An 11,819-nucleotide genomic window follows, 5' to 3' on the forward strand; every position below is an offset into this window, starting at 1 on the left:
TATCAGTGCATTAGGCACAGCTAGGCAGAAGATCCCCACTGCGCGGTATGATTGCGATAGGCGCGCGCGCAGCGATCGGAAATAAGTGGTTTTGGAACGTAATTGGAATGTAAATGCTCTATTCTGAAACTGTTAAACGATATTGTTGTGTAGTATGGATGTTATTGTATTTTGTTAGGATTAATAAGAGTCAGTTTTGCTGGAAATATCTTCTTATTTATAAAAGCGAACGGTCACTGATTGACTGACTCACTCATCACGAAATCTCAGAAACTACAAGTGCTAGGAGNGCTAGGAGTCTCAAATTTTGCATGGCGGTTCCTTTAGAAAGTAGGTGCTCACTAACACGACATTTTGCAAAATTCAATCCGTAAGGGGGTAAAGGAAACCACGCTTACGAAGTCGCGGGCGGCCGCTAGTAATATACCTAATATAAATTGAGAAATAATGGAAAAAGGTAAAAAGAGAGTCCAAAGGCACGCCGTGACGCAACGAAGTCGCTGCAGTGTTAGGTTAGGTTATTTGACGATTTGTAAGTACTATTTATTAGTCTAAACAAATAAAGAAACTTTGACTTTGACTTAAATCCCAAAGTCTCCTTTACCTTTTATAATTTAAACAGTTATCTACGCAAATGTACCAGACACATGCATAGCAAGTCCGCGTTTAAGTTTTAACTTATATTTTCGCGTTACGCATAACAATACTTTATGAAGACAGACTTTAAATGAAAGTTTTCTAGCTAGAAACTTGAGTGACGGATACAGCAATAGCATTTTCAGACTAAATATTAAAATTTTAGAGTAAGCATATTAATGCACATTTCATTCTAATATAATTCTAACTTTAGTAGCTTCAACACACGGGTTCGCTCGTATATCTTTTGACCTAATATCTTTGTTGCATTTAATAAACTAATTCTCTCTACGCAGCATATTTTACAAACTCTACATTAACAAAAAAAATCTCAACCTACTTTTATGCTCAAAAGAGGCTTTTGGTTTACATTTTCACGGATTTCATATTTTCATGAAAAGCTATTTGAGCTCAAAAACAGACAAGGACGTTAATTAGTGAGTATGTAGTGGATTTATTATACAAAAATGCACTGAGATTTGTGCTGAAATCATAATATGATATCATTTGTTTTAAGGATTTTTATTCATAGTCTATGTGATAGTGGCGCAACATGAGTAACAAAATATAACACGAATAAGGTTGTAAGTTAACGAACGCCCGTATTCACAAACACTATGAGGCCTCACAGTACGCGTGACGCACAGGGTGACACACGAACCAATCACAGAGGTCTATTCAACGCTGTGCGTTCGATTTGCTGCTTCACTTAAGCAAGCATCGTTTGTGAATACGGGCGTAAGTGACACAAGTATAAGTTAACTGCTTTTCGCGATAAACTCAGAACTACTGAACGAATTTTCATGTAATTTTCATCAATAGATAGAGTGATTTATAATAAAGGTGTAGATAAACCTATAATTTGTCAAGGAGATTTTTATTTCGATTTCTGATATCTTTCTGTGACAGACCGATTCCCACGCGGGTAAAGCCGCGGGCAAAAGCCTAGTATTTCTTAAATTTCATAAGTAACAGGCATACATACAGACTCATAATAAAACTTTCACAATAAAATATTTTTCGGTCCCGTTAGAGACCACTAACAAAAGTTCGGTAGCTATTTTAATTGGCGTTCAAATTGGATTAAATTTCGCTCCAGTCACCAGACATTGACGTGGGTGCAGGTATTTAAAGGTTTTTCAAGTATCGTTTAGTTGGAATAGTAATGGAAAATAAAGTTAATCCGATGAAGTATTTTTTCATCTACCAACATAACTATTTATCGTGAATAGCAGATTTCGTATGTTAAGGTCAAGACATTTTTCAGTACTAAGAAATCTTGGGCTGCCTCATTTTTATTGTTGATGGAAACTAAGGCTTTATAAACTACAAGCGGCCGCCTGCGACTTCGTACGCGTGGATCCCGTTGTACCCCTTTAGAGGTGGAGTTTCGTAAAATCCGTTCTTAGTGACCCCCCATGCAAAATTTGGGACTCCTAGCACTTGTGTTTTCTGAGATTTCGTGATGAGTTTCATTACTTTTTATTTTGTAGTTCAAATTGTTCTCTTTAAACTTAAATTGCATGATATTTAAAAATACGTGTGCTGTGCCTACGATCTTCCAAAACATAACAATTCAGTTCATCCAGTTCTTTAACAAATCTACTCTGCCGCCAGATAGTTATACAATATCGAGTTTTTCTGACGCCACCATTTTATTGCCACCTCACTGCCATAGTGCGATGGACATCATCAAAACCCATAACATTAAAATTCAATTAGTTTGATTAAACGCAAAGTGCTTATCAGTCACGCGTGTGTAGAAACCAATCAAAACGGTTGATAACGTGTTGGTAATTAACAGATTATATCTCTCCTATTTATTTACAACAAAATTGCGATGGACACGTTTGTAAAAGTTGTGCATTGTTTTTTTGTGATCTGTTCTACTTTTGTACACACCGGTAAGTAATATAGGCGTTGTCAGCAGCTGTCATCATCATTTGAGCCATAGGACGTCCACTGCTGAACATAGGCTCCCCTAATGATTTCCACAATGGCCGGGTAGTATGGTAGCGGCCTGCATCCAGCGCCTTCTTACCTTTTAACTGAATGGAATAGGAAGGACGTGAGTTTGGTTACTCCAGCAAGGTTCTTTTTCCATCTATGGGTTTAGAAAGAATATTATATTGCCTAACGACTCAAGCTTAGCTCAATCAGATCAACTCCAAAATACCTAATAATATTCGTTATCGTCGTCGTCGTTTCAGCCGAAAGACGTCCACTGCTGGACAAAGGCCTCCCCCGAGGATTTCCACCATAGACCGATCCTGCGCCGCTCGCAATAATATTCCTTTTCTGACAATTAGTCCACTCATTTTGATCTTTTGCTTAATCAGATAAATTCAACTTTATTATGATCTATTTACAGTTCCCCCTGATGCATGTTTCGAGCCGTTCCGATTTGATGACTGCGGGAAAGACCCCGTCACCGTGATGTACTACTATAAACCAGGCTCCAGGTGTGAAAAGGCCGTGTGGAAAGGATGCCTTCCCAACGAAAACATGTTCCCAGACGAGTATACCTGCATCAGGACCTGCATATTCGCGGAAAGAAGAGGCCCCAATGACTACGTCGAGCTGAAGGGCGAGATCCTGGAAGAGGAGGATAGTACTGAGGAACCGGCTAATAACACTGCTACCGACTCTGACTTGAATTCGACTGACGTGAACGTTGGTAACGAGACAGTGAGTAACGACACTAGCTCAAACACTAACGATGCTAGTAGTAGTTCTGATCCTGATGCTAGTGCAACTCCTGATCCTAGTGCAACTCCTGATTATAGTTCTACAACTGATCAAGTCAAGTAAAGTAAACCGTTGGAAAATTCTCTGAATTATTAATAAACCATGAAGAATTTTTAGATTATTATAGATTTTACTTTTTAGTGTCCTGATTTGTATTTTTGAAATAGGTGCCTTAAATTGACTTGAGGGGAGGCAAAAACTCAAGCTAGCAAAGAGTTGTTGCTGTTACAACTGTGGTTAGTCAATCTAAAGTCAACTCTGCATGAGTTCTCGTTTGAAGCCATGATAGCCGAACGGTGAAGGGGTCGGACTGGCCGACTCGTGATCCGGGGAACTCGGGTTCGGTCCCCGCCGCCGCTCGAATATTGTGGTGAGCTCACTCGTGACACAAGCATATTTAGCTTAGTACGAGGGGCTAGCGGGAGTATTAATACAAATTACTAATTTTTTTTATAAAAAATATGTCAGAGCCGAAGGACGGAATCAGATTTTCCTCCCATAGCCCGAATGGGAACTAAAGCAAACTGATTTACTGCGTACTCGAGAATCTACCCAGGGTCTCCATTTATAGTTGAAATTAAACTATAAGACTATAAAGGTGGTGGAAATACTCGTAAGAGTCAAGAATAGTCCCATAGCGCACCTATTGTTTATATGTTTATTATGACCTGACTACCCAACTCCTTGCGGGCAAGACGATGACGGCGCACCATTCTTCACTTTCGGCAGCTGTCCTTATGATATATTGTTATTGTATCAGACCCAACTGACCGTTATATCTTGACCTCTAACTTTAAGCTGGTTTTCCCTTTAACGCAACAGTTTCAAGCGTGCAAGAGAGGCAGGAGAGGCCAGTCTATACTGGATTCTGGATACTGAATGTACGTTAGAAAAATGAGGATATACAGCTGGTTTGCGGGATTCCTAAGCGCTTTGGGAGCGATGACACTGTATTTGAAAAATGTTTTGTACATTTCATAAAGTAGATTAAACGTTAATAGTTAAAAAAAATAATTATACGAGTAAGTGTAGGTCTGTCCCATAAGACAATTTTCATAGAATGGGTGGGACTTTCATCTCCTATTTCGCCTCTCCAGATTTACCTACTTTATGTATTATTCATAGTCTAGATCGGAGACATTTATAACATCTCCTTTATGATATTTAACAGTGAGTGAAACGTAATCAGAATTGGTAGGTATTGTTATATTGTTTTTTTTTATTAAAAAATCAAATAGAGTAGCGAACAAAATAATCAATCATGGGTACCTTTTTTCAATTACAAAACTGGTCACGTAGAAAAAATGTGAATGAGACACTACATAAAAACATTAGGGACTCTTTGAGTCTATTTAATTTACTGCCTATACATGTCCCAATACATCGTAGCCGCTGTTATATACGAGGAAATTACATGGGCAAGTTCTGTCAGAATAAAATACTTAGAAAAAAAAAACATACAATGGAACATCTACAGGGTGTTAGGTAAATGGGTATATGAGCCGACACTAGCCCATGTTAACATGGGCATATAAATGGTATGGTGAAGTCAGAAAATTTATATCTTCATTTTAATTATTATCATACAAATCGGATTTTATCAAATTTATTTTGTGTGAAAATTAGAAAAAAATAAATTATGATATCAAACCCTGTATACAGGGTGTTGATTTCAATACTCGCCATATTTAGGGAGTTGATTAAGTAGCTTATTCTGATCACGAATCAGTAAAAAAATTGACTTCGAAAAAAATTTATAATGAACTTTACCTTTAGTAAGTCAAAGAAAAATACCTATTTACACTACCTACTTTATATGGCTTCCTTCAGTAGGCTATCCGACATGATAGTGAGCGATCTGCGTAGCTCGATGGTGCCGCAGTATAAACTATTACAGTATTGCAAGCCACAGACAGCTGATTTCACACGGAAAATATTCGGTAAAAAATTCACTTTCGTTTGTATTTTTTTTTGTGGATAATGCGTTTATATAAGTCATAATAGATCACCTAAATAAATATGGCGAGGATTGAAATCAACACCCTGTATGTTCCATTGTATGTTTTTTTTTTAAGTATAGGAGGTTCTATAACCTCATCCTAAAAACAAAGTCTGTTCGCTTAGATCCTTTAATTTACGCAACTGATTTTAGTGCAGTTTTCAGCAATAGATAGAAAGATTCAAGAAGAAGGTTTATAATTAGGTATGTTTAATACATTGCACGCGTGCGAAGCCGGGGCGGGTCGCTAGTATGTACTAAAATACTTAGGTTGGGTTGCATCATCTTAATTTAATTTTAACAAACGTCATAAATCTATCAAAATCCATAAAAAAAACACCGGTTATTTTAACACTTAGAGTTAAAGTAAAACGGTGCAACCCAGCCATAATTGTCAAACTAGCATTATGAAAACCTGCACCGTGAAGAACATTTTAAGTATATTATAAAACTCTTCATTAAAGGCGGTTGTCCCGCCTTCGCGTAATTTATTCATAAGTTTGAGCTGGAAAGTTCCCTCGTTACTGGGTGGCTTTCGTGTGATAAAATGAGTTACGAACAATAGGAATTGTGATAAAATTTAAAGTTGTCAAAGTGTTGTAGTGGGGAGCCGAAGATTTGAGTGACAAAAGAAAGGGTAATTGCGTCGCGAAAATGGATTCGCGCCCGTGCGTTGCTTTAAATGATTCCAATATTTAAATCACTAGCTTTCCATGAGAATTATTTTGTTTGCATAAGCATATTGTACATCAAGAGTTATAAATAACTTGAAAAAAAAAACGAACTGAAATATTTTTTCAAATCGAACCAGTAGTTCCTGAAATTAGTGAGTTCAAGCTACAAACAAACTCTTCAGCTTTATAATATTAGGTAGGATTTACGTTTGTTGTTAGACCAGTTTATTTCGTGGAACTACCATTAATTATACAAGTGAACAGTGAATAGAAGGGATTGATGAACTAGCAAAGAGCCAAGTCGAATGTTGCTAAACTAAAGCAAACGCAACTTGGGGCATCTCCGAGCTATACAGGGTGATTTTGCAAACAGTAAGTTGCCAATTTTTTTTAATAGGCTCTATACAACAATAACTACGAGTATGTATTTATCGTAATTATTTCTAATCGTGGTATTTATTGAAAACAAAATTGAAGATACAATTCGCGGGTTTTAACGGCTAACTTATTCACGCACCATTATGTCTATTAACCTTTGCTGTGTGTAAGTACGTATTTTTCTATGAACGAAGAAAATAGTTATCCACTTGTGCCTGTTTTTAAATTAATAAACAAGAAAAAAAAATATTATTTCGAAAATCGATAAAGTGTCTGATTCTGAATCGCTCCTAAAAAGGCAAGTGTTTACAAAATCACCCTGTATAGCTCTTGAGCTACGACTAGCATAGAGCTGGGCCAAGTTCGACGCAAGAATCCTAACTTGTCCAAACTGGATTCGGTTGTTTAATCAATACAACGTTGTTTTGGTATATTGAAGCTTGAGAAAATATTGATTTTAGAACATCAGTTAGTTAAGTAAAAATATTATTGAGACACTTCAGACATTAAAATAAAAAATATTTTTGTTAGTCAATCAAATAATTTTGATCCATTTTCTAGAGTTAGTTTCGGCGATTTTCAATGCTTTCGATGTTAGATACTTGTAAAATGGATGAATAAAACTTAGGTTATTAAATTACACTAATTGGTCCTATTCAAAATTCTTATTGAAAAACGATGATCAAAAGTCTATTCTATTTCAAGTACGTATGCAAAATGAAGGCTTTTCAATCACTCGACAAATCTGGAAACTTGACAAAACAAGGAGAACTAAATTGACTGACATAGCCGTTAAAATCGAGTGGCAGTGGGCGGGGCACATAGTAGAGACGATGGCCGTTGGGGCAGAAAAGTTCTCGAGTGGTGACCACGGGGCTGAAGACGTAGCGTAGGCCCCTCATTAGGTGGACCGACGATCTGGTGAAAGAACCTGGATGCGAGCAGAACCGGTCGTTGAGGAAATCTTTGGGGGAGGCCTTTGTCCAGCAGTGGACGTCATTTGGCTGAAACGATTTTCCTTCGCACGAATGTGCGAAACGTCCCCTTTCAGTAATATTTTTTTTTAGCAGGCGTTTCGCCCGGATTTATCAAAAAAACTAAAAACGGGTGCGAATCGACCCCTTTGAGAACTAGTAATCGCATACTACTAATTCAAAAAAGAGTTGATTCGCACGCGATTTGAATACTTCTAATAAATCCGGGCGAAACGCCTGCTAAAAAAAATATATTATTGAAAGGGGACGTTTCGCACATTCGTGCGAAGGAAAATCGTGCGAAACTACTACTAACCCGAATGAACGAACGAATAGAGTTGTTATGTAATACGGACCTAAAAGTAGTCCGTTTTTGAAGAAATTGTGACAAATACTTAGTCATACAGATACAGACTCATAGTTAAAAGGTCTATCAAAATAAAACCCTATAAGTAATGCAACCGTCCAAAACTTTGACAAATAACAGCACCTCATTAACGAATCCAAATGTTTAGGTACCGCTCCAAAATCGCAATGCAATTGAGAGCTCCGCGGAAGTTTCGAACTCGCTGCACGACTTATATTAATTCAACAAACCAAACTTCTTTGCCGTCTGTACTGAGATGGGTGTTTTAGATGCAGTCGGCACTAGGGTATGTGCGAAGTTGTATTACGAACTATGAAAATAGTAACCCCACTTGTAATATTTGATATGAAGGATATTAATCTTTACATTTTGCATTTAACGTAGAATGAATTGTTGCAGAAAGTGTTAAAGGTATATCAACCGGTCAATCTGGAAATGATTGGGAGAGGCCTATGTTCAGCAGTGGACGTCCTGTGACTGAAATGATGATGATGAATAAGAATACTTTATTCAGCATAGATGATGACGACACATCTACACTGAAAAAGATGTTTGGTTACAGCTTACACAAAAAAGTGACTGGCGAACTAAGTGTTAACTATAACCAAAGCAAGTCTAGGTCACTACATAATTATTTGTTTGATTTACACAATTTGTTCCTCATAACCAAAGTGTATGTGGAATGGAATGGAGGCCGCGTACCGGAAAACGCAGCGTGGGACGTCCACCTACAAGGTGGACCGACGACATCTTAAAGGTAGCAGGGAAGCGCTGGCCGCTACCAATCGATCAACATGGAAAGCATTGGGGGAGGCCTATGTTCAGCAGTGGACGTCCTGTGGCTGAAATGATGATGATGATGATGATGAACCAAAGTGTTCGGTGGTCACTTTTGTTGTGTAAGCAGTAACCAAAATTTTTTATCAGTGTAGGTATATTATTAAAGTAATTCTCATTTAGGAACATTGAACAAATGTAAAAGTACCTACTTAGTTGCACTTTTCCGACTCGGATATCGTGGGTTTGACTCCTAAAGAGAAAATCGCCATTTACTCTTTTGTTAGGACATAAGAGTATTATTAGTTACATAATTATTTGCACATTTTATGCATAACAAGGTAGGTATTTGACCACAATCGCACCTGATGTTAAGTGGGATGCAGTCTGGGATGGTACATATCTGCCCTGTAAGTGCCTATTCAGTCTCGCCTTGAAAAGGCCCGGATTAGAGTCTTCGGGAAAGACAGCAGAAGGCAACGAATTTCAGTCCCTAGCTGTTCGCATTATAAAAGAGTCAACGAAACGCTTACCACGAGGGGCTAACGGGACTATTAGTAATTTGTGCAATGCAAATAATTATCTTTTAAAAAATTACTCAAGAAACGCTGGACCAATTTGAATGATCTCTGATTTCTGGGATTCCTCTCTTGGGTTGGATTCCTCTCCGAATAGCAGAAAAAATATTCTCCACCATTAATTTGACACCTTGTCACACATTTTTTGATAATGTTACCAGGACAGCTAATACTTATACTTAATATTCATCTTCATATTTCCCACTACACCCAGACGGAAAGTATATATTTATATTATACATCCGTGTTGAACACTTGCGTTTAAAACACTCGCCACACACGCCCAGACTAACGGCATACGTTATTCATTTTTATGGCTGCCCTGGCGTAGGGCGGGCGGCGCACACAAGTGCCATTGGGCGGGCTTTGTGAGGAACTGTGGAGTTGTTCAGAAAAAGCCAATGAGATTTTGAAAAGATTCAGTAATTAAAAAATAATACACATAGCATATTTCATACAACATCTACTGATTCGCTTCTCAAACTAAATTTTAAATAAACAATTTGGAAAAATCTAACTGTCTAAGGTGGGAATCGAACCGCCCGGCAAGCGAAAGGTTCGCCTTAGGCAGTTCGATTTTTTCAAGTTGTTTATTTAAAATCTACTGATTATAATGAAAATATCTTTGGACATTTAAGACTGTACTATTTAGACCCAAATTAATAAGCAAAGTTATGGGTATGAACAAAAGTACTAGTACTTTTGGTGAATTCATACATAAGTAGGTATTGGGGCTCGTTTAAATTTTTTTGAATTGCCATCCTGTTTTGCTGGATCCAGTAATTCAAGATTCCGCAAAACTGGACTGTCGTGCATTTACGTGCCTTGATATCTCAGAAATATTCAACAGACTAGCTGTGCCCGCGACTTCGTACGCGTGAAAACCCGTTTTCGCAACATTTTTCATTTTTTCTCTGCACCTATTACTCGTAGCGTGATAGTTTATAGCCTTCCTCAATAAATGGGCTATCTAACACTGAAAGAATTTTTCAAATCGGACCTGTAGTTCCTGAGATTAGCGCGTTCAAGTAAACAAACAAACAAACTCTTCAGCTTTATAATATTAAGTATAAATATAGTGCAATTAAAATAAATTAGCATTTCCAAAACTACTCGTATATTCCTAGGAACATGATCTAGAAAACTTTCTACATTCCGACATAAACGTGCGGGATTTATACTAAAAACGTGTCATCTACACGCTCACGTGCCGGGGGGCTCTCCCTAGGGCTGTCACGCGCAGTAGTTACTGGACCTGAACAAAAGTCGCCGAGCGTGAACCCTGGAGACGAGGGTACGGCCCTATCAGCGCACTATTAATAAATGTGCTGTTAAGTGATACTTATTGATTTTAGATTTTATTATTTTATAAGTTTTTTTCAAATAAAACTGTAAAATTAGCTATTTTTACTGTATGTGCAGACGCCGGAATATTAATGAAGTCTACATACTAAACCCGCCGACCCGCCGACATGAGCATGTCAACTTTTGACATTGTCGTCAAAAGTCAAGAAATTATAAGTCGCTGGTACCTTTTGAAATAAAGTCGCCGACACTTGTCGGCGGGCTTGGTGTGTAGAGTCCTTAAGGACCTTAAAAGGTATAGTCTGAGATGTTATCGATAGTACATAATGTATTGAATTTAAGGAACTAGGTACGTGGCTTTTAATATAAGTGTTAAAATCAGAATAAACTATAAACTGAGTATACCTCTTAAGTCAACATCTTTAAAAACAGCAATTTAACGCTAAGGCTGGGTTACACCATCGTACTTTAACTTTGACAAACGTCAAAAATCTGTCAAACTCCATACAAAAAACGCCAGTTACCGTTATAGTTACGGTCAAAAATAGGTGGTGCAACTCAGCCTAAATGTGCCACGGAGATAATTAAAAATCCCAGAACTCTAAACATTGCATTGAATCTAGCGAACGTGCAACGGCACCTCAAGCTCATTACTCTAATATCGTTGTTACAGTTGCTAACGTAAATAAAATGTATATGTTAACATCTGTGCGTCCTCACATACAATACACTCTTCCCACTGATATATTAAGTAGGTACTTTTAAAAAGTGTTACTTTGTAACCAAAAGTAATTTCTACTTTAAATATGCATACAATGTGCATCCATGTAATACTTCGTACCTACTGAAAACGTACGTACTTGTAACAACCAACTTGCAACCAAAACGTATATTCTGATAACGTATACTAATGCTATGCACTGCTCAAAGTAACTCCGACAAGGGTATCTACTCCTTACCGCAGTCAGAATCTGATCGTCCAATAAGCGAGATCCACTGCGCACAAAGGACGTGGACACAGACTGGAGTGTTAGCCCGGGACGATTTGTCTAAGACAACAATCCGGGACGGTGTCCATTGTTGGACGACACGAGAATTTGTATTTGTTTTTTGATTCGTCTTTGGGAAGCACATTTGATTTAATTTCAGGATTTTTCAGAATTTATCCCATAAAAGGGGGAAGTTTGAAAATCTATGTGCATGTATGTATGGTATGGTAAAACAATACGCGATAAATATTTTTAGTGACAGAATGAAATTCACGCGGTCGAAGACAAGGGAAAAAGCTAGTCAGTTAATAAAAATAATTGATTAAAATTATAAATTAATTAGTAAATGCTGAGTCCTACAACTAAGAAATAGTACTGCAACGATATCCGTTTT

General features: G+C 37.6%; 1 protein-coding gene across 1 annotated transcript; it reads left to right on the forward strand.

The window, feature by feature from the left end:
• The first annotated feature begins 2,473 nt into the window (after positions 1-2,473).
• Positions 2,474-3,465, forward strand: LOC114361460 (uncharacterized). Its single transcript, XM_028316491.1, has 2 exons — positions 2,474-2,540; positions 3,008-3,465. Exons 1-2 carry the CDS (start codon positions 2,477-2,479, stop codon positions 3,445-3,447), a joined length of 504 nt encoding a protein of 167 aa, XP_028172292.1. The 5' UTR covers positions 2,474-2,476; the 3' UTR covers positions 3,448-3,465.
• The last annotated feature ends 8,354 nt before the right edge of the window (positions 3,466-11,819 follow it).

Source organism: Ostrinia furnacalis, unplaced genomic scaffold, assembly GCF_004193835.3.
Source record: "Ostrinia furnacalis isolate ACB-3 unplaced genomic scaffold, ASM419383v2 OfSCF5758, whole genome shotgun sequence".
In the NCBI taxonomy this organism is placed as follows: Eukaryota; Metazoa; Arthropoda; class Insecta; order Lepidoptera; family Crambidae; genus Ostrinia; species Ostrinia furnacalis.

Bases quoted from the DNA above. Each gene is read 5' to 3' on its own strand.
- LOC114361460 (XM_028316491.1), top strand. From the start codon at position 2,477: ATGGACACGTTTGTAAAAGTTGTGCATTGTTTTTTTGTGATCTGTTCT. The intron at 2,541-3,007 runs GTAAGTAATATA...ATCTATTTACAG, and splicing joins TTCTACTTTTGTACACACCG to TTCCCCCTGATGCATGTTTC.